The sequence below is a fragment of the Urocitellus parryii genome, chromosome 9 (assembly GCF_045843805.1).
Source record: "Urocitellus parryii isolate mUroPar1 chromosome 9, mUroPar1.hap1, whole genome shotgun sequence".
NCBI lineage: Eukaryota > Metazoa > Chordata > Mammalia > Rodentia > Sciuridae > Urocitellus > Urocitellus parryii.
In genome coordinates this window covers 139,503,390-139,526,618 of record NC_135539.1, presented here as the reverse complement: position 1 = coordinate 139,526,618, position 23,229 = coordinate 139,503,390, and the positions used below count along the sequence as shown (strand labels likewise).

Sequence of the window (23,229 nt, the reverse complement as noted above, 5' to 3'; positions counted from 1 at the left end):
GAGTGAGGATGGAAGGGGAAAGGGAAATACTGGGGACTGAATTAGAACATGCTTTTATAATTACATCAAAATGAATCTTAGTATTGTGTATAACTAAAAATAACCAACAATTCATTGTTTGTTGTTCTTTGTGCTATGTTCTCTCCTTTATATACATTCAAAGATCTTACCCTTTAGCCAGGAGGAACCTCTGAATGTTACCAAGTACAAAGTACATATGAAATTTAAGATGAGCCTTTTAGGGACACAAACCTATTAAACTTCAAAGAATGCGGGTGTGAGGGAGCCTGGTTAGGAAGCGGCTCGCCATCTCCAAGCCTGCCTGGTACTAAGTGCATACAGCCAGGCAGGATGGGGGTCCTCTTCACCCGCTCCCCAACACCAGCCACCCGTGCTGCCCCCGTGGGTGGCTTTCTGCTATGAAGATCACAAGTGAGTTTGGTGAGAACAGCTGAAATGTAAAGACGAGGGCTTGTTTCCTTCCACAGCTCCTTTAGGACATGATAAACAGACCCCTTCCACTTCTGGTGTCTGTTTGGCCGAACAGATATAGAAATGATTGAAAAGAAATTAATACATCTAAGTGGTTTTTCTATCCCCTGCCCCCCCCCCAAACAATGCTTATCTCTCACCTTATATATTGATTTACGGCCAGAAATTTGTTTCATTAAAAGTTCAGCATCTTCTTGACTTTTGACATAGCCTTTGGTAATATTGTACATCAAGCTGAGGTGTTTTTTGACCTGCACATCTACAATATTTATCAGCATTGGAATTGCTAACTGGAATTATGGAGAGAGAGAGAGAGAGACAGAGAAAAGCTCTGTAAATTTTGTGAAATTTAAAATGGTGCTTTTAGGTCATAAAGCAGAAGTTCCCAAAAATGTTGTCTCCAGACAAATAATGCAGTACTCAGACACTTGTTAAAGATGCAAATTCTATCAGGATGGCCTGAGGCCTGAGCCTGAGCAACTCCACTTTAAAACTCCAGTTTGAAACCTGCACACCTACAGAGCCCTCCAGTATGGCCCTCAAGCACAATCAAGTGATATGCATCTGCTGAACTTAAAGCCTCAGGCTTGAGACCTTTGATCTCACACTTGAACTTAGCACGCAGAGGGAATGTCTGTTATGAGCCTGTGGTGATTCAGTGTGTTTGCAGTGCTTAGAATTAATCTAGGGGGCTGGGGATGTGGCTCAAGCGGTAGCGCGCTCGCCTGGCATGCGTGCGGCCCGGGTTCGATCCTCAACACCACATACCAACAAAGATGTTGTGTCCGCCAAGAACTAAAAAAATAAATATTAAAAAAAAAAGAATTAATCTAGAAGTGTTTGCTGTGAATTGATTATGTCTATTGCAGTGCCTAGATTAAAGATTGTCATTTCCTTGATTAAGAACCTATAGAGTGAAATTGTATTGAGTGACTTGAGTGAATAAAACATTGGAAAGGGCAGAAGGGTATGGACATTCTTTATCTCTCCCCTAAACTGCAAATGTCGCACCTTTTGCCCATTGTGACACCCAGTCAGATGGTACTCGTGCTCCTAAGCAGGGGATCCAATAGAAACAGAGGCACGAACAGAGGGGGCACTCATCAATAATAATGAAAAGGGCGTGGACAGGGGAGAAGGTAAGGAAAGGAGGAAATTCCAGAGGCCATAGAAAGAACAAGCCAAAACTCTTCCACCAGATTCCTGGCTCCGGGACCCCTGCTCTTTGAAGAATTCTGTCTCTGTCTCGGTTTTGCAATAAACCTGCTGTATGCATGCTATCTCTGTGTCCTGTTCTTCAATTCTCTGCTGAAGGAGGTAAGTAACCCAGCACCCCTAGATAGTAACATAGTTACTGACTAAAGAACTCACCTCTTGTGAGATGAGGAACTTAGGGAACTAAGATCCTTCTTAGCTCTCAATTTCTCGGATCACAGGTTGAGGCAGGCTAACGTAGTGACTTCAAATTTTTAAACATAAACCTGTCTAGCTTCAAAACCAGTGTCCACCAGCTCTGTGACCTGGAGAAAGTTACTGAGTGACTTGGAGGACTCAGTGTCCTCGTGTATAAAATGAGGGTAATCATGTGTAAATACCAGAATTCCCATGGAGACACCCCTCAAAAGCAGAAGCACTCACTCGCACAACCAGGGGACTTCCCACAGACTTATAGCTATGTCAAAGCTCAGGGACAGATGGCAAGGGACTGGGTAACACGGGCGGGGGGAAGACAAAGAACAGGAGAAGAGTATCACAGTGCAGGAATTACGAGAGCAGAAAAAAGAGAAAGCTTTTTTAGCCACCATTCGGTTATGAAACTTGGGGGAAAGGGAGAGCTGTTTCAAGAAGACTTTTCAAAGCTTTCCCCCACAACGCACGGACATTCCCTGTGCCGTCCCTTGGAGCACAGTGTCAAAATCTCCACAGGACTGTTATCATCATTTAACTGGATAACATACGTAAAGTACTTTACACAGTTCCTGGAAAATAAGTGCTCAATTAAAAAAAAAAAAAAAGCTAACCATAATAATATTGAGTCCTTGAGGATACTTCATTGAGCTTTGTCTGGAGTATACTAGGAAGATTCCATTTTATTTTTCACAAAGTACCACTTCTAAAATAATTGTTTTACATTCATCAGAGCAAGATATCTGTGTAAAAACTGATTACCTAAAGAAAATTCTGTCTTCTATTTTAAGACCTAGCCTCAGTACGTGACTCTTGATTTCTAGAGTCATTTGTATCAGGTAGAGTGATACCTACGTGAGCACTCCACTCTAAACTCAGCCCATTCGGTAAAGATCATAGAGAGGGAATTAACCCTAAAAGCAGGTTTTGTGTATACAGCACTGCACAGCAATCCTCATGACATTCATATAAAATTTAAAAACGACCCGAAGCAGTCTATGAGCACAAGCTGGGCAAACAATTCTAACTTTAAAAAACATAACCCTGAAATCTTGCGGAGGAGGGGACTAGGTGGAAGATGCTGATGCATGAATTGGGTCCGTAGTGTTTACGGCAAGGTTTTAAAATGCCGAACCTGTACCATTTCAATACATACTAATAGACTTTTTTGATGTGATAAGAATTATTAAGAAAAAATGGAGTGGCAAGTATAATCTCTCAACTCCCAAGCTGAATGCTGATGCGGTGCATCTCCATTGGAAAGAGAGAAAGCAGGTGTAAATGTCGAGAATGGAAACATAAAAATCTACCTCAGAATTCAAACCAGGGCCATGGAGAGAAGGAATCATAATTGCTAATGAACCTGAAGACCACAGGAAAGGCAGCATGCTATGTGAGTAGGGGACTGTGGAGGGGGAGAATTTCCTTGCTATTTCTACATAGTTGGGGTGATTGGAACAAATTTTACTGACATTTGAAGGACTTGTTTCTAGATCAGCCTGCTTCTAGAGGCACCTATTTTTTACCCATTCACTCAGCAGGAATATTCACTAAGGACTTAACTACACAGCAGGCACTGTCTTGAGCCGGAGGTTACATCAGTGACCAAAACAAGAAGGCCCGCCTTGGGGGGCAGTACAGACAAAAATGGGGAGAAAAGTAAGAGTTCAGCAGACAGAACAGGGTCCAGAGGAGGGAGCCCAAGGCTGAAGGTGGGCACAGGTGGCCACTGCTCTTAAAACAAGGACATTTCTGAAATCACTTACTAAGTGATATAGGAAAAAATCCTAACAATTTAAAATTCAAAGTCTTACCTTGAAGATAGGAAGAAACCTAATTATTCTTAAGTATCCCATCACCACTGTGAGCTGGATAAGGAACAAGTTGCTTGTTCTTAGTCTGACAAAGTATATACAAAAGATATCCACGAGCCCAATAAGCAAAATTAAAAAATCCAAAGTATTCCAATGTTGTTTAAAATAGTTCCTTTTCAGAATAATTAACTGTGTAGAAAAGAAATAGAATATATGTCATTTCATAGTACCTATACATGGTGTAAGGGGAAAAATTCTTACAGTTTGGCAACTAAGCTCTCGGCTATAAATGGGTTATATTCCAAAAGTTGAGCTTTAAGTTATTCATTTGGAATTTCCCAAAATCCTTTGTAATCTCCAACATCAAAAATTTTGGTGTGAATCAGAATATATAATCTATAATGAAACTGGAGTGTCAAAACCAAGAATGTAAAAAATAGCAATAAGCAGATTCATTATGATACCGTTCATAACAAAGTCTGAAAGCGGTTCTGGCTTCGCAGCACAGGGAGAGGTCCTCGTGTTATGACAAAGACCAGCAAACCATTGTTGCTTCTATTTGCTAATTTATTTCTTGTATCATTACTGAAAGTATGTGGAAGAAATCTCTTTGTCTGGATTTTCAGCTTTCTTTTGCCTTATCCTATGATTCTCTCTACTTTTATATTTAGTTAATGTCCAAGACTGTGACTCTTCTATTAATTTCATCATTAAACTCAGAAAATTCAAACAAAAGTTACTAAAATTCCAGGACCACATAATAACAGATAGCTTCTGTTAACAAATGATTTCAAACTATTCTAAATATCTGCGTTATTCTTTTCATGGACTATATTTTTATTTTAAACAGTACCTTCAAAGTTGATTCTAACGCACATAAAAATATAAAATAGTGGTTCATTGATATCAGTGCTGATACATTTAACTCTCTTGCCATTGGCCATAAATGTATTATCATGGGATAAATATACAATAATGTCTTAATATGTCCTGCATATTCAAATTCTTCTGAAAATACAAGGTGATATACAAAAATCAGAAATCTATTACTCCTGGAAAAAAAAATCAAATAAAATGTCAGATCACTTCCAAGAATAACAATTAAGAGCTGAAGTTCAACATTTGTTTAAATAAATCATTAAAATTAATTTGAAGACTACAAATAAAATAATAGATAGCAAAAATAAAAGCATAATTTCTGTACATCAAAATCATAATAGAGAAAGATAAAAATATGTTTCTGTTCATCTATTTCTAGGATGGGGAGCATCTTTTTAAAAAAAAATCAATGCTATAGGATATAGGAAATGATGCAAGGATTCATAAATCAAAAGCAAAAACAAAATGACAAGAATATGAGTTACACATCAGCATTATTTAAATGTAAGAACAGAAAAACAACTATTCAATAATTACTATAACATGTATTTCTTAAAACTTTTCAATCCATCTAAAATAGACCCTAATTTTTTTTAGCCTGATTTTTAAAAAAATAAATTCCCTGCATATGTCAATATCCTAGGTGTTTGATTTTTCTATTTATCTTTGAATTAATTAAATGGAAGAAAACAAAACAATGTCCGATTTTGTTGCAAAAGATCAACACCCACTTAAAATTCAGCAGCCTCAGTGGTGAAGGTATTGTTAAGTCCGGGTTGTATTTCTCCTAAAGACAGACCTCAATATGACCACCCTGCGGCACAGATTAAATTAAACTGAGCTAGATCTCATGCGCCATCTGGGTACTTCTCACCCTTGCACTGCATCTAGAAGAAGATGCACGCATCCCAGTCCACGACATGACCCCACAAGACCACCCTCTCTTCTTCCTGCCCACGCTTTCATAGAGGCACCAGTGAAGGGGCTGAAACAGAATGAAGGGAAGCAAGCACTCTGTACCTTAACCCCTTCGTCAATGAGAGTTGACCATGATATTAGTTTTATTTTAATAAGGAAAATCAAAGTCATTTATTCAAAAACTATGGAAATTATACTATTTCCAAGGGTATTGCTATTAAAAGTTCAGAATACTTGTGTGCACGTATGAATATGTCACAACGAATCCCATTTCTAGGTGCAACTATGATGCACCAATTAAAAAATGTAGGGAAAAAAGTTCACAATACTTACCCAGGTAGAATAAAACGTCCCTTTTCTCTATGATATTCCAAGTAAGTTAACATGTTTTTAAACTTTATAAGCCAACTTCTAGCTCTTACGTAAGTTGAAACATCATGAATATTCATGAATCTAACAAAAATACAACATGCATTATGATAAAAACTGACCATAATAAACAGGGTAATATAAAAGGGGAAGTTATGCTAAATACAAGTTTAATGAGGATCTACTAAATAATTTCACTGAATCCCAAGCCTCTGCACCCATCCACCTATCCACCTGTGGTCATGAGACATGAGACACCTGTGCCCCCGTTCCTAGAACCATTCCTGACCTGAGACAGAATGTAATTAAAGCTTCTCTAGACCAATCCTTTGGGGTTCTGGAATCCAGCTTCCTTTTGTCATTCACTGCCCAGCCCAAGCCTCCCCCCACAAAGGCCCTGCTTGTCATAATCCCAGGGACCAAGGACAGCTCTCCCACAAAGATCGCTGGGCTGCTGCCCTGCTCACTCTCACCCTCAGAGCTTTGCTGTGAATCACCTGTTACCTAATGCTTGCCAGGACTGTGCCCAGATACGCACTTATCTCTGAGACACTGGGTTTTCCCCACCGGATTTCATCACATCCATCAAAACCAGTTGAGCCGGTAGAGAGACTGCTCTACCCCAGAACTGTTTAACCACAGACCCAGGCCTCCGCCTTCTCCTCTAGCAATCTCGTGGATATGATATGAAAGCAACACACTCATAACAACAACAGAAGCCATGAAGTTCTCCTTCATGGGTCCCCTTGTCTCTCATCTAATTACTCCTCCAGAGTCCCCTTAATGTCACCAAGCTCATGAAACCACACGGGAAAATTAGCAAACAAGAAAAATAGAAAATACATGAATAGATGGATAGATGGACAGAGAGATGGATGTGGATAGATAAAATAGATGATAGATTGATCAATCTGGACATTTAACGCTCCATTTGTTCATTCTTAATCACATACCAACTCAATTTTGGAAATATCAAATTTAATTAATTAATCAATTAACTGGATTAATCAAAGAAGTATTACACTTACTTTCCTTGGATGGGGCAATAGCTTTTCGTTGCACCAATTAATATCCGGGCTGCCTCTACTCCAAGGATGCCATCATTACACTGCTTTTCAAAGCTACTCTAAACACACAATTTTAAATAAAAATTACAAAAGATCAAAACATGAATATAATCTACTCTGCTTACACCTTACATAGCCCTTGCTATTATTACCGAACTCAATAAATTGGCCCTCTGTATTCATGGTTTCTGCCTCTATGAATTCAATCAACAACTGAAAATATTCAGGGAAAAATCTGATCTATAATGAGAATATATAGACTTTTATCATTATTCTTCAAATAATATAGTATAACAACTATTGACATAGTGTTTGCTCTGCATTGTGCATAATTCAGAGATGATTTAAAGAATACAGGATTATATGCACATGCTCTGCCAGTTCATATAAGCAACATGAATCTGCAGATTTGAGTGTCCATTTTGCAGCTGGGGATCCTAGAACCAATCCCATGTGGATGGTAAAGCATGCCCACAGATGAAAATATACTACTACAGAGAATCTACAGGAGGAAATAAATTTCATTTGATTCAAATATCTACTCAGAATTCATTTTTTTTTTACTAAGTACAGTCCTAAATGTTATAAGAGATACAGAGGAAAGTTCCTAGCTTCAAGATGCTCAGAATCTACACAATTCAGTAATATAAACCACACCGGTAGCACCATCCTTCTGGAGCAGAAAGCAGTGCAAAGTATTAATTCAAAGTGTGATTAATATCTCAGCTCCACAAGAAACTACCAAAAGAGAAAGATATTCCCAGGTTAACCTTCGCCTCTAAACAGGAGGCTTACAGGACCACAAATAGACCTAATCAAATAAGAAGCTCACCAAGACATATCATAATCAAAATAACTAACACAGAAAATAAGGAAAGAATATTAAAAGCCCCAAGAGAGAAAACACCAGGTCATGTTTAAAGGCAAACCAATAAAACTCACTTCTGATTTCTCCGCTTAGACCCTACAATCCAGGAGGGCCTGGAATGAGATATTCCAAACCCTAAAAGAGAACAAGTGCCCTCCAAGATTACTATACCCAACAAAGCTCAGTTTCAAATTTGAGGGGGAAATTAAAAATGACAAGAATATACTAAAAGAATTCATGATGGGGGGAAGTACACTTTTACATCATTGGTGGGACTCCAGACTAGTACAACCACTCTGGAAAGCAGTATGGAGACTCCTCAAAAACTAGGAACGGAACCACCGTATGACCCAGCTATCCCACTCTTCAGTGTGTAACTAAAAAACTGAAAGTCAGCACACTACAGCGATGCCACCACATCAGTGTTTATAGCAGCACGATTCAAGAACAAATATGTTCTTCAACAGAAAATTAAAGAAGGATCTACAGATTATAAGAGACTTAATAGAGATATTGGTTAGTTGCAGTGTGTGAACTTCAACCAAACTCAATTTGAAAGCATAAACTGTAAGGTAAGCATGTATCATATTTCTAAGACAACTGAAAATGTTATTGATTTGATATCTATTCTTATTAGGTAATTATTAATTTTAGGAACAATATTAGCATTTTACTATGTTCTTAAAAGACTTTAAGTTTTACATATACATTTTGAAATATTTACAGAGAAAGTGATATGACACTCAGGATTTATTTCAAAATAATATGGAAGGTGGGGGAGTGATTGAAGAGGCAGAGGGGGCAGGATTGGTTGTGTGTGGATAATTGTTAAGGCTGGGTGGTGGGCACATGGTGACATATTACACCACCTTTGTGTATGTTAGGAATTCTTCATGACAATGAGTTTTTAAAAGAAAGAAAAAAAGAAGAATGTGAACACAGTAAGTATATTATACACTTGCTATATTGAATAAAATTTGTCCCATTTAAATAGAAACCTAATTTAAAATGTATAATCTGATATAATTGACTCAAACTTTACTTTACCTAGCAATATTCCTGTATGTATGTTAGAACATGTAAATTATTAGTACCAAAATTTGAAGAGAATTTTTTGGTTCACCAGATTTACTTTAGCTTATATTACTAAAATAATTTTTTTTAGAAACAAGGAAATTTTGTATGAGAAAAAGTCAACCATGTCAAATTTGTAAAAAGCAGTTTCAAATAGTTAAAGCTGTTTATCTAAGTATGTAAATGAAATTAATAATTACTCTAAAGACCCTCAAAATAACTACTAGATACAAAATCAGTGTATAAAAATCAATAGCTAGGGACTGACGTTGTTGCTCAGTGGTAGAATCTTGCCTAGCATATTTGAGGCACTGGGTTCAATCCTCAGCAGCATGTAAAAAAATAAATAAAGTTATGAACAAATGGACATAAAAAATTACAACTAAAAAAATTTTTTAAATTTTTAAGTCAATAGCTTTTCTTTAAGCCAATAATGAACCTTTTGAGAAATAAATCAGAAGAAACCTAGTTATCTCTATAAGATAAACCTAGTTATCTCTATAAGGAAAATAAAGGAACACTCGAAAGAAAATTGAAGAAGGCATTATAAATTGGAAAGATCTCCCATGTTCACGGATTGGCAGAATTGATTTTGTTAAAATAGCCATATAACCAAAGTAATCTACACATTTAATGCAAGCCACCTCAAAGTATAAATGATATTCTTCACATGATTGGAAAAAACAATTCTAAAATTCATATAGAAGAACAAAAGACCCAGAATAGCCAAAGTAATCCTAAGCTCCCAAAAAGCAATGCTACAGGTATCATAATACCCAACTTCAAATTTTACTTCAGAGCCCTAGTAACAAAAACTATAGGGTAATGCGGAGGGGGGGGGGATACAGATGCACAGACCAATGGAATAGAATGGAGACACGGAGACAAACCCACACAGCTGCAGAGCTAGACAGGGTGGCCCACACCTATGACTCAGTGGCTTGGGAGGCTGAGGAAGGAGGACTACAAGTTCAAAGCCAGCCTCAGCAACTTAGCAAGGACCTAAGGGAAGGTCCAGGATGTAGCTCAGTGGTAAAGAGTCCCTGGGTTCAATTCTCAGTGAAGGAGGAAAAGAGCCGCTCAGGGAAAGAAGAGAAAGAGAAGGGAGGGGAGGAGCGGGGAGAGGGAAGAGGAAGGGGAGAAAGAGGAGGAGAGGAATGGGGACAGGAGGAGGAGGAAAAGAGGAGGAAGAGAAAGAAGAGGGAGGAGGAGGAGGAAGAGAAAGAAGAGGGAGGAGGAGGAGGAGGAGGAGGAGGAGGAAGAGGCGGGGGCAGCAATACCAACCATTTGTATTATCGCCACGTGCAATCTGGCTTCTTCTATTAAAACTTCATCTGTCGGGGACTGCTCTGTTTCATCATCATGTACAACATGGGAAAGTGGAACAGCATTTGACTAAATTGTAGAAAACAAAGAGATAAAGTTAAAAATAGGTAAAAAAAAAAATTACTAGAAGATAGCAAGGCTATACTCAACAAAGATCTCAGTTACTTCAGAGTTGCTCAGATAAGGAGCCGTGCATAAGCTGGGAACTGTTTCGCCATATGAGAAGTGTGTTTTTCAATTGTGGTGAAATAAACATTCCTTTAGGTGCATCTAGATAGCCAAATTTTTCTCCAAACTCTCCATGCTTGGCTACTCTCTAGATTGTCCTGTTTGGGCTTCTTGGGACACTTACACAGGGAGCCGTCTCTTGGTATGTCTACCCATTGGAAGCGTAATCTCTCCTGCTGCCCCATCAGCCAGTCTGTGAAAACATCCATTCTCCTCATATTTGGCAAATGAGGCTAACCACCAAGACCTTTTCTTTGGAGAAAGAATTCAAAGTCATTTCCCCAAGGTGGCAAAACTCCTGAGTTTTCTGATATTTGGTTAGCAGAATCAGGTTTCTTTTTTCTTTCTTTCTCTTTCTCTTTTTTTTTTTTTTTTTTTTTTTTTTACAGACTATAAGGCCAGGCAGACAGACCAAGGGAAGGAAAAGAGGATTATTTTTTTGTCAGGCACCAACTCACTGGAATGATGTATTCGATCTTCGCTTTTTCTTCCACTAAAGTCCAGTTGACATTTGTCAACATCTTTTCGGTCTTGTATAAAGTGGTTGTGTTCTGTATTATCTCCTGAATGTGCTGAATGGCATTTTGCATGGCCATTTGTCTTGGGAGGGAAATGGCACAAAAACCTGTGACAAAGAAGAGCAAGGGCCTGAGCAGCACAGGGAGGACTGCAAGGGAGAACGGACTGGGGACGACCCTGCCGTGAGCTCCTGGGTTCACCTGCACAGCCAAACCAGAGCACAGCGCAGGGGCTCGGCTCGCTCCCAGGTTTTCCACAGAATCAGCCCACCCCCTGTTTCCTTTGGCTATATAACTGAGCTGCATCTGGCCCAGTTGCTAAAGGCATGACTTAATATGTCAAGGCACCCCACCAGTAATTCTCAAAATGTGGGAAACTCCCTGTGTCTTCTCCAGGTAGAAGGGCTGCTGATCAAACTGTCAAATTCCTGGGCTCTGTCCATACCCTCCGAATCAGGCTGGCCTGAGAATTTGCATTTTTAACAAGTTCTTCAGCTGTTTCTTATCCATAATGAAATGTGAAAGCCAATAGAGACACCTCACATTTAACATCTTTCTCCTGGCCAGCAAATCTGCACGCACAAATGTTATCCCTCCTCTGTTCTGGCTGGCCTGTGCTCTCCCAGCGTTACTGACTTGGTTTATCAAGGCTATGGGCATTCAGAGGTGGCTACTCTGTTAATGATACCAAGTATTTCAGACATGGAAGGAAACCATCCCTCTTTAAATTAGCGAGTTGATCTTGTGGTTTATCCGTGAACAAGTGAGTGGGGATATGTAAATTTCTAGTAGTCTGATGGAATCAGTTCTCGCCCAGCAGAGCTGAGGAGCCGACCCTCCTATAGGACTGCCTAATCCCACCCCAGCTCCCTCCCCCTTGACCACTGCTGCCGGCCAGCTGATCCTGGATTTCTCTACTGGATGTGTCTCTTGTAACTTTATTGTATTTATGCATTTTATGATAAACAAGTTTCAAATACCTTTGAGATAACAGAAAATGTTCCTGTTTGGATTTAATTACATGTACACTAATTACTATTATCAAGCTCAAATTCCTATTAGAAATAGACAACGGTGGCAGAGCCTGGGGCTTGTCTTCCAATGTCCATTCTCTCCTTCTTCCTGTCACCAATAGGATATCTGAACTGGGGGTGAATACATGGCCAGCCAGAAAAAGATGATATTCCCCATCTTCCCTTACGAATGTGTGCCATGTGATTAAATTCTGGATAAATTTATTAAATTCTGGATATTTATATTAAATTCTAGATAATAAGTTCTGGTTATATAGATATTAAGTTCTGGATTGTACCTTTAAAAGAAAGATGCTTACCCCCACCCACCCACCTATCCCCATTTCCTCTTCTAGTTGCTTGGATAATAGACAGGTGGTAATGAGCGATCTCCTGCCCTGCAGACTAGAGGAGCACCCTACAGAACAGAGGAGCAACAGAAACGGAAGAACTTGGACCCCTGGATGACCTGGTGCAGCAGAACCATCCCACTCTTTTGGATTCTGCAGTGAGGGGAAAAGAGATTCCTGTGTCTTATTTAAGCCTCTGTTCACTTGGCTTCTGCTACACCAGATGAACTATTACAATTACACAGCATCTGTACTAATTGTTATCAACAAAGATAATGAGTAAATGAAAATAACTGGCCTCTAAACCAGTTCCTTGAACTTCATAAGAAATGTCTGCATTACCCGCAGCAATAACTTATTTGCATTTTTCTCCCCAGTTAGGAAACGATTATGCATATACTTTACCTAAAGTCCTAGCCGAGAAAGTCATCATGTATGAATTTATTGCCATAGTCAATAACGATATCACTTGTACGTAGAAAATAAACTAAAAACAAAGCATACAGGTGATTAGAAAGAGAATACTACCTCCGTTTTCAAAAGGCAAGCATGGCTCATTTAACCACCAACACAATTCCATCTTAATCTTTTATCTTTAATCTTTACACTGTCTCCAGTAAATAAGCTGAGGCAAAAGGTCAGTTTTGTGGACACTGTTTGAACACGATATACCAGGGAAGAAATTATACCAGGAAGAATGTGAACAAAGGAAAAGTAATAGGCGGTGCCAGATAAGGACGCTGAGAGAAGAGCTTCCAGCCATCACAGACGTGGCTGTACCACATGCAGGATGGGGAGGCACCCCGCAGCCAGGCAGGACAGGGACACACACCTGCTACCAGCATTTACCGTGGCTACTGAGAGGCCGTGAGGGAGCAGGCTGGAGCTGAGGTGCAGTTTGGAGAGGCACCAAACACACACAAAAAAATAGACAAGTGCCTCTGTAAGCCTGGGCTCTGCCATTTATTAACCCTGTGATTGAGGCCAGTTAGCCCCTCTGAGCCCCTCACTGTAAGACACAGTAGATCTCTCCAGGGTGTTTCCCATCTGACTGGTAACAGTCCCCTCGTGTGCCTGGTGAACATACTGATTCTGCAGATCGTGATTACAGATCGCAGAGCCAAGAGGATCTTAACACCACATAGAGTTAGGAAACACTATGAAACAGTACCCAAATGCGAGTTAACGTCTTGTCGGCTTGGTTTTAAGCCAATTCCTTGCATATAAGAGAATCAAAGGAGCTGAAATGTTGGTTATCATGACTTTCTTCTGGAGGAGGGAAGGACAAGCCACAGGTTTACTGGAACTCCCATGTTCCCATGTGAAGCCCACGTATATAAATCTTCAGGATAGACGTGGTGAGGAATATGATATTCCATCAAGAAAAGCACTTCCTCTTAAAAATTCCTTTAATTCCAGACCACGTGGTAACAACTCTTAATGCAACACTATTTAAAATCTTTCTTGCCTTTCTTCACCAGCATTTCCGTCCTTGTTCTGACAGATGTAGGGATGGGAATGATCTCCATAAGGGCATTATTTTTTCCCATGCTTTCTGACATCAATTGAAAAAGAGCACTTGTACAGTTAACGACATTTATGGAGCATGTATAAAGGGTCAGGTGTTTTAGTAAGCATCATCTCCAGCCTCAACTGGAAATTGAGGCTCAGCAAGGCTGGGAACTTCTGCAAGATCACCCAGACCAGGACTGGTAGAGTCAGGACTGTAAGGCAAGTCTCCTTAGCACCCCTATCCTAAACACATGACCACTGGTCCCTGTCACAAGGTCAGCATTAAAGAACTTTCCTCTGAGTCCCTTCTATTTAAAAGGATGCATTTAAAAAATCTAATTCAAAACCAGTTAACTTTATTATCTGAGTATAGTAACAAGTGCCACAAGATAAGAAAAAGTGCATAAATACTAGGAACCATGAGACGTGATTCTTTTTTCCCTACCATTTGTGGTGCCGCTACTTTTTGATCAGCCAGATTATAAATATCAGGAGACAAAAGTAAGCTAAAAACTCCTTTAATTCCAGACCACGTGATGACAACTCCCCATCGCCAACTGTACTCATAACTGGAATGCATCAAAATCGGGGTCACAAAAATAACAGTAAGCATCCTGTGGACAGAAAACATTGAAAACGAATAAATCACGCCTCACATATGAATGTTACTTACAGACGAAACCATCTACTCAATCCTAAATTTTTCAAGAAAGAGAGATGACACAGTTTATTGGTAAGTCAATCCAGCTTTCTGGGACTAAACAAATCTATCTAAATTTTCTGTGTAATACCAAGTCTTGAAAAATAATGCTTGGAGTTCCATGTATACAAACAGTGATTTATCATTAACACTATTGTGTACTATTTGCATGGGGTTGGTAAATGCCGGCATGGAGACTTCTTCAAAGAACGTTGACAAGATCATCTATTCCCTGAAGGGTCATAAAATGACTGGATTCAGAATCCGGAATGGGAAGACATATTGTAGCTACATGAATAAACTCAATCCAACCAAAATTTTCCTTAGCTTCCATAGAATCATCCACTAAATGTCACATAAATCATTTCAACTTGTGCCTTCTTTCTATCTAGGTCATTTCTCTATAGGATCCCGAGGGAATCTGTGCCAGGAGAATATCAGCACTATAGTTCACATGAAGATGAGTGTCATAATCAGACTGTGTGCAAGGGTGGCACTGAAAACTACAGGAGGTACTGCAAGTCCAAGAGTCTGGTCCCGTGTTGCTGTTTTTGTTATGATTATAATAGGGCTGTCCTGATTTTCTCACAATGAGAAAGAACTTTCAAAGCAATGGAAGGATTTGAACAGAAAGCATTGGTAGCTATTCCCTCCACACCCCAGTCTTCACCTCACATGGCCCCAGAATGCTTACTCCAGCTTGAAGGTTTTTGAGTCCCTGACTCCAGACCTACGAGAATTCTTCAGGCTTTGGAAAAATGGCAAGTCAGTCACCTCTGCTTACAGTTAGGGTTTGTCTGCCCACATCTGCTCTCTGCCATCCCCCTCTCCAGTCCCACAAACTGAGGGTGGCATCCAGACATCGTTCTCCTTCCAACTTTTTGGTCTGGGGTTGGAGGATACTGGTTCAACCAGTTCCGCTGTAAGTCCTTGGGTTGCAGAGCTGTGCAAACTTGCCTTGGGAAATAAGTGGTCCTTCAACTTAGAAGCCAACGAATATGGTGCTTTAGATAAGTACACTGAAACTTAAGTAAGTGCTCAAAGTTACATAGCGACAAAACTAACAAGTGTGAGAGGTGGAATTTGCGCTTAGAAATAAACACACAAATTATTCTAGGAAGCAATGACTAACTCAGGTTTTTTTAAAGTTGTCCAGATAGGAAAGCAGAGAAAAGATAATATTAGATAACTACTGACTGGACAGCCACATAGGTCTAGCAGGTGGGCACCAAGACCAGGCCCAGAACGGACGGGGCAGAGGATGGAGAGGGCGGGCAGGACTACGGCTGCACACGGTGCCCCTGGAGGCAGTACAAGTGAGAATCCAGGAGAACATCTTACAACCCAAGCTCCCTTGGCCATGGCCTTGTGTGGAAATGGCACCTGGAGTCCCACGGAGGACACAGCTATCGGGAGCAGGCAGCGGCATTCTGGAAGCATGCCTCGTGGACCAGACTTAAATCCCAATCCCAGACCATGTGCCCACAGGTAGATGCTGGGCTGGATCTGGAGTCTCTGGGCTTCAGCTGAGGTCTGATGAAGAGCCCTGTCTCACAGGGCTTCACTCATACTCATGGCAAATCGTGCATGGAAAGTGGTGCTCCATAAATGACTTTATCCTAACGATGGATCACACACACAAAAAAATGATGATGAAAGTCCACCAAAATGTTAAGAGCCATTAGTCTAGTCCAGTGGTGCTCCCACCTGAACCTGTCTGAACCCCCCGGAGAGCTTGTTAAACCCACTCCCTATCTCACCTCCACAGCCTCCACGCAGGAGAACCTCTGGAACCGGGCCATGAACTCTCATGCCTGGCAAGCTCAGGAGTGGGGCTGCTGCTGGTGGTCCACCTTCTCTCAATTCAAGGTGAAACCTTGGGAAAGAAATGCTCCCCACCTGCACAGCAGCCCAGCCTGCGCCCCCGGCAACCAGGCAGCCTCTGCACCTCACAGCCACAATTGCTCTTGTCTGTGTTCCCTGCTTCCCAATTCTGGGCTCAAGAACTAAGCTTATGGTAGGGCTGCAAATTGGTGCAACCACTATGGAAAGCAGTATGCAGGTTCCCCAGAAAACCTGAAATGGAACCACCATTTGACCCAGTCATCCCACTCCTAGTTCTATACCCAAAGAACTTAAAATCAGCATAGTACAGTGACACAGCCCCATGTACTGATAGCAGCTCAATACACAATAGCTAAGCTATGGAACCAATCTAGGAGCCCTTCAATAGATGAATGTATAAAGAAATTGTGGTACATATACACAATGGAATATTACTCAGCCATAAAGAAGAATGAAATGATGGTATTTGCCAGTAATGGATGGAGTAGAAAATATCATGCTATGTTAAATAAGCCAATCCCCCAAAACTAAAGGCTGAATGTTCCCTCTGATATGCCGATGCTAACACACAATAAGGGTGTGGAGGAGAGTGAAGAATAGAAGTTCATTGGATTAAACATAGGGGAAGGAAAGGAAAGGAGGGGAGATGAGAATAGGAAAGACAGTGGAATGAATTGGACATAGTTTTCCTCTGTTCATATATGAATACACGACCAGTGTAACTCCACATCATGTACAACCAAAAGAATGGGAAATTACACTCCAGGTATATGTAATACATCAAAATACATTCTACTGTCGCGTGTAACTAAAAAACAAATTTTTAAAAAAGAATCTAAGCTCAGTGAAACAAGCTTTAAAATATAATTATTACCTTACAAAATTCACTGTCACAAATAAGATGAAAATGAAAACTACGGTGTGGAAACTAAAATACTTCATTTCTCCACATCCAACCACGATGCCGAAGAAAGTGTATATCAAATGGTGGTACATAGAGGAAAATATGATCAAGAACCTAGGGCGAAGGAAAAGGATGCCATTGTAAGCAATGCATTTTAAAACTATTTTCTTTTTACACAAACACATCTGCCTTATGCCCGTCTTTCTCGGCTGAGTGAAGGCACTTGCTTCCATCACTTGTTCTACAGACAACGTTTTGCAGGGCTCTGTTGCTGGGCGTGGTGGCACACACCTCTGATCCCAGCTGGCTCAGAGCTCCTACAGGGAGTCTAGGGAAGCGTCCACCTTCCATGATCTCTTTACCACGTACACAACAGGAAACTTACTTCGTGATTATGAACTCCATCCTGGGCTTGAAGCTTAAGGAATCTAAATTCAGTCCTACAGTGGCCAAAGCCACAATGCCTGACATTCCAAAATATTCCACTGCGGAGAGAAAATGAAGAAGTGAAACAAATGCATGTAACTCTGCACACCGAGGTACTTTATCTTGGTGAAGAATTGGGGCGGGGGGACTTGAGACTGGTATTTTTTCCTTACATGCTGCTTCAGAGGATCTGCCGGATTGGATCAGAAGCTAGCAAGCAAACTTTTTCTGTAAAAAGCCAGAGAGTAAATATCTAATCTTTGGGGGCCATTCAGGCACCTGTCACAACTTGACTCAGGCACTATAACGCAAACCCAGTCATAGATGATGCACAGACAAATGAATGTGTATTCAAAAATTTTGTCTAGACACTGAGATTTGAATTTCACACAATCCTCACACGGCATTAAATATTTTTCTTTCTTTTTCTTCTTTTTTAAGCCATCTTATGATGTAAAGACCATTCTTAGTTAGCAGGCTGTCCAAAACCGAGCAGATTTGACCCAGTTGAGGATGGAGCTGATGGAAAAGGCGGCTTCGCGATCTCTGCTGAGCACCTCTAGGACACCCCCCGGGCCAGGGCTGCAGGCCCGTCTCAGGGCTTCCTTGACCACAGTCCCCCCAACCCCGAATCCTGTCTTGCTTTTGCCTTCCTAACGACAGCGGGAATTCCCTGGGCTCTAAACAAATGGGTGAATCTAGTCTGAGGCAAAAATACCAACCATGAAGAATGTCTGAATATCCCCAAAACCCAACAGCCCCAGGTTGAAAAACCTGCAAATAGCACATTAAAAACATCAGAATCAGACACAAAAGAAGAGTGTGAAAGCAATACTTATTTTTGCCTTACCCACGTAGAAAGTCATATACACCATTGAAAAGCACAGGATGACATTGGTCAGTGTATTGCTAAAAATGTCAGTCAATATAAACTGGATGACTCTTGCACACCAGTATCCACAGATTATGCTTCCAAAAATGTCCAAGTTGAGTCCCACAATGATATGTAACTCTGCAGGAAAAAGAAAGAGAGCGTTGAGCTGTCACTTTGGTTTCTTTTACCCCTGGCACTTTGGTTTGCGCTTGCGATTTCAGGTGGGGAATCTCGTTCTTCAGCAGAAGGGACTGTCCCAGGAAAGTGGTTCTGTTGGGATGTCCTTCCTATGCAGTCTGCAGCTTGAGGTTCACTCACCAGGACAGAAGGTTCACACATCCCCAAGAGTCAGGCAAAGTGTGTAACTGTGAAAACCTGTGCACCTGAATCTCCAACAAAGGTCAACCAGCTGGGGATGCAACTTGGTGACTGAGCTCTTGCCTAGCAGGTGTGAGGCCCTAGATTTGATCCCCAACATCAGAGGAAAAAGAGACAAGCAATTCCAATTTTTAAAAAACATGTCAGGGCCAAATGAAACCTAGCCAGGGTCCTGTCAAACTCAGTCAGTTTGTAACCCCTGCGCCAGCCCGGGGGCTTTGGAGAAATGGAGAGGTGAAATTTTCATTGACTGAGGTACTGGTGGCAGTAGGTGGGTGTGTGTCAGGGTAGTCCTGAACAACAAAGTCCCGAACAGTAAAAATGGTCCACGGCAAATGCCCCTGGTGCCTTCATGGGGACGTCCCCAAACACGTGCTGCCACCACTGTCGAGAATCGCCTCCTCTTGCACGATCACAGAGATGAGGAGGACACCCTTTCCTCTCCGTGCTCTTTCTTTCACCCCTTTCCTCTTTACTAGCACCCCATCTGGAAAATGGCCAGGAGGCCTGCCCCACACCTCAGTGATGGTCGGCCACACAGGTCTGGCACTGCTCTCCCTGGTACTGCTGGACCACTTGGCTTTCACCCTCAGGCCCCAGTCCAGGACCAAGCCAACGCTTAACTTCATTCACTGAGACGCAGACTGATCCAGGTAAGAAGCAAGTCTGCACCAAATGATGCAACTGTGATGTGGGCACGTGTGTGTGCGTGGGCATGTGTGTGTGGTGGGCATGTGTGTGTGTGTGTGGGCACGTGTGTGTGCGTGGGCACGTGTGTGTGCGTGGGCATGTGTGTGTGTGTGTGGGCATGTGTGTGTGTGGGCATGTGTGTACATGGGCATGTGTGTGTGTGGGCATGTGTGTGTGTGTGGGCATGTGTGTGTGCGTGGGCATGTGTGTGTGTGGGCATGTGTGTGTGGTGGGCATGTGTGTACATGGGCATGTGTGTGTGTGTGTGGGCATGTGTGTGTGGGCACGTGTGTGTGTGGGCATGTGTGTGTGCGTGGGCATGTGTGTGTGCGTGGGCATGTGTGTGTGTGGGCATGTGTGTGTGCGTGGGCATGTGTGTGCGTGGGCATGTGTGTGTGTGTGTGGGCATGTGTGTGTGTGGGCATGTGTGTACATGGGCATGTGTGTGTGCGTGGGCATGTGTGTGTGCGTGGGCATGTGTGTGTGGTGGGCATGTGTGTGTGTGGGCATGTGTGTGTGCGTGGGCATGTGTGTGTGTGCGTGGGCATGTGTGTGTGTGGGCATGTGTGTGTGGTGGGCATGTGTGTGTGTGTGTGGGCATGTGTGTGTGTGGGCATGTGTGTGTGCGTGGGCACGTGTGTGTGTGGGCATGTGTGTGTTCGTGGGCATGTGTGTGTGTGGGCATGTGTGTGTGCGTGGGCATGTGTGTGTGTGGGCATGTGTGTGTGCGTGGGCATGTGTGTGTGTGGGCATGTGTGTGTGTGGGCATGTGTGTGTGTGGGCATGTGTGTGTGTGGGCATGTGTGTGTGCGTGGGCATGTGTGTGTGTGGGCACGTGTGTGTGCGTGGGCATGTGTGTGTGTGGGCATGTGTGTGTGGTGGGCATGTGTGTGTGTGGGCATGTGTGTGTGGTGGGCATGTGTGTGTGTGGGCATGTGTGTGTGTGGGCATGTGTGTGTGGTGGGCATGTGTGTGTGTGGGCATGTGTGTGCGTGGGCATGTGTGTGTGTGGGCATGTGTGTGTGCGTGGACATGTGTGTGTGTGGGCACGTGTGTGTGCGTGGGCATGTGTGTGTGTGGGCATGTGTGTGTGTGGGCATGTGTGTGTGCGTGGGCATGTGTGTGTGTGGGCACGTGTGTGTGTGGGCATGTGTGTGTGTGTGTGGGCATGTGTGTGTGCGTGGGCATGTGTGTACATGGGCATGTGTGTGTGGTGGGCATGTGTGTGTGCGTGGGCATGTGTGTGTGTGGGCATGTGTGTGTGTGGGCATGTGTGTGTGTGGGCATGTGTGTGTGTGTGTGGGCATGTGTGTGTGCGTGGGCATGTGTGTACATGGGCATGTGTGTGTGGTGGGCATGTGTGTGTGCGTGGGCATGTGTGTGTGTGTGTGGGCATGTGTGTGTGTGGGCATGTGTGTGTGCGTGGGCATGTGTGTGTGCGTGGGCATGTGTGTGTGCGTGGGCATGTGTGTGTGCATGCACAAATGCAAGCACAGTGCTAGGAATCAAACCCAGAGCCTTACACATGTGAAGCAAGCATTCCACCACTGAAACCACCCCTCAGCCCCCCCATATATATATATATACGCATATCAAGGGAGATAAAATACTTTTTTTCATGTTCTTTGCCCTGTACTGACCAAAAAAACACATTAATGGGCATCTTTTTCTTGTTAACCAATACATCATTTTAATTGGTTCAAGAATAAAGTATAGGGAGAGCAGTAGAGACACCTTGGAAGCATTTTCATTTCAGTAAGGACTTTAGAAGATGTACAGGCCCCCAAAATGGTCCTACCTGTAAACATGGTAAGCTGTTCTGAGCTGACCCGAAAAATTCCAAAAAAAATGCAGGCAACACTACAAATGATCAATGATTCTCCTCTAATCATGTCAATATACATTTTAGAAAGGCCTGGAAAGGGAAATAAAGAATATAAACTACTGAGGTATGTAAAAATGATGCCCTTATTCAGGGAACAAAGAGAAGGGATAGGAGAGAGGGAAATTGACAGAACAGAAGGAGAGGGGCTGGGGATGTGGCTCAGTGGTAGCACACTCGTGTGGCAGGTGGGTTCGATCCTCAGCACCACGTAAAAAATAAATAAATAAAGGTATTGTGTCCACCTACAACTAAAAAAAAAATTAAATTAAAAAGAAAGAACAGAAGGAGGAAACAGCTATGAGTGGGATGGGTCTCTAAGACAATCACAGTCGTCATTTTTAATTTTTCCTTTGTGCCTTCTGAATTTCCAGGGACAGAGGAACATGACAACAGCACTCCTTGTGTTGGCCAATGCCTCAGCCATGCTCGAGCTTCAAGCTGAGACAAATCTTAGGACTCTCCATTTAACCTGAATACACATGAATCCGACCCCAAAAGAATATCATCGCTGAGTACAAAGTATGATCCAGCAGTTCTCCTCCTGGGTAGATATGCAAGAAAATCTAAAGATGCAAGTCCACAGGAAGGCTTGTATGTGGACATTTGTAACAGCTTACTCACCATAGCCAGAAAATAGGAACAAGCCTGCGTTCATTGGCTAATGAGTAGATAAACACAGGCGGTCTCTCACTCCACAGAAAGACATGAAGTACCTACCAACTTGTGTTATAACACGGAGGACCCTGAAGCATTGTGCTCAGTGAAAGAAGCCAGACACAGAGCCTCTTACAGTGGTCCCCCGCCATCCAAGGCTGAGCTTTCCATAGTTTTATTCACCCAAGGGCAACTATGATCCAAAAATATTAAGTGGAAAAATTCCAGAAATTCCTATGTTTTAAATAACTTATTTTAATATATTGTTACAATTTTTCTAGTCATTATTAGTTATTGTTAATCTTTTTGTGGCTAATTTATAAATTAAACTTTTATGATAGACATTTTTGTATAAGGCAAAGCATCGTATTTATAGGCCTCAGTACTATGCATGGTTTCAGGTACCCACTAAGGGTTTTGGAATGTATCCCTGATGGATGGGGGAGGACAACTATATTGTATGGTTTGATTTATATGATTGTCCAAAGCAGACACATACACACCAAAAATGGAGTAGAGGTTACCAGGGGTTTGAATATCAAATTCTAAATTTCTATCTGATAACCACTTTCTTCCTGAAGGACTTCCTGTACCTTTTTTTTTTTTTTTTTTTTTTTTTTGTGGTGGTGGTGCAAGTTGCTGCTGAGAGATTCTATCAGCTACCATATGTTTAAGGAAGTATTTTGCCTTCACTGTAAGTTGTTTTCACTGAGTGTAGAATTTTAATCTGGGAGTGATGTTTTGGTACTCTAAAAATGTTGCCCCACTATTCTTGGGTTTGCTTGGTTTCTGAAGAGATTTTCTTTATTATAATTGTTCCTCTGTATGTAAAATATCTTTTTCTCGGGCTGCTTTAAATTTTTTCTCTTTATCAATACTGGCTTTAAGGGATTTATTTTTATATGCCCTGGCATAGGTTTGTGTGTGTTGTGTGTCTTAGACTTGGGGTTTATTAAAATTCTTCAATTTATGACTTTAGTTTTCATGAAACTTAGAAAATTTTTATTCATCATTTATTCAAATATTTTTGTTTTTTCC

The 23,229-nt window shown here is 41.8% G+C and overlaps 1 protein-coding gene across 1 annotated transcript in view; it reads right to left on the bottom strand.

Moving 5' to 3' along the window:
• Slc9c2 (solute carrier family 9 member C2 (putative)) overlaps positions 1–23,229 on the bottom strand; it is a 55,005-nt gene that overhangs the window by 21,688 nt on the left and 10,088 nt on the right. The window contains exons 5-17 of the mRNA XM_077802956.1: positions 21,451–21,567; positions 18,561–18,722; positions 17,670–17,769; positions 17,255–17,398; positions 14,281–14,449; positions 12,729–12,810; positions 10,901–11,067; positions 10,173–10,283; positions 6,908–7,005; positions 5,844–5,963; positions 4,567–4,765; positions 3,714–3,902; positions 633–782 (exon numbers count right to left, since the gene is read on the bottom strand). Coding sequence (XP_077659082.1) covers positions 633–782; positions 3,714–3,902; positions 4,567–4,765; positions 5,844–5,963; positions 6,908–7,005; positions 10,173–10,283; positions 10,901–11,067; positions 12,729–12,810; positions 14,281–14,449; positions 17,255–17,398; positions 17,670–17,769; positions 18,561–18,722; positions 21,451–21,567 — 1,808 coding nt within the window. The remainder of the gene's footprint in view (positions 1–632; positions 783–3,713; positions 3,903–4,566; positions 4,766–5,843; positions 5,964–6,907; positions 7,006–10,172; positions 10,284–10,900; positions 11,068–12,728; positions 12,811–14,280; positions 14,450–17,254; positions 17,399–17,669; positions 17,770–18,560; positions 18,723–21,450; positions 21,568–23,229) is intronic.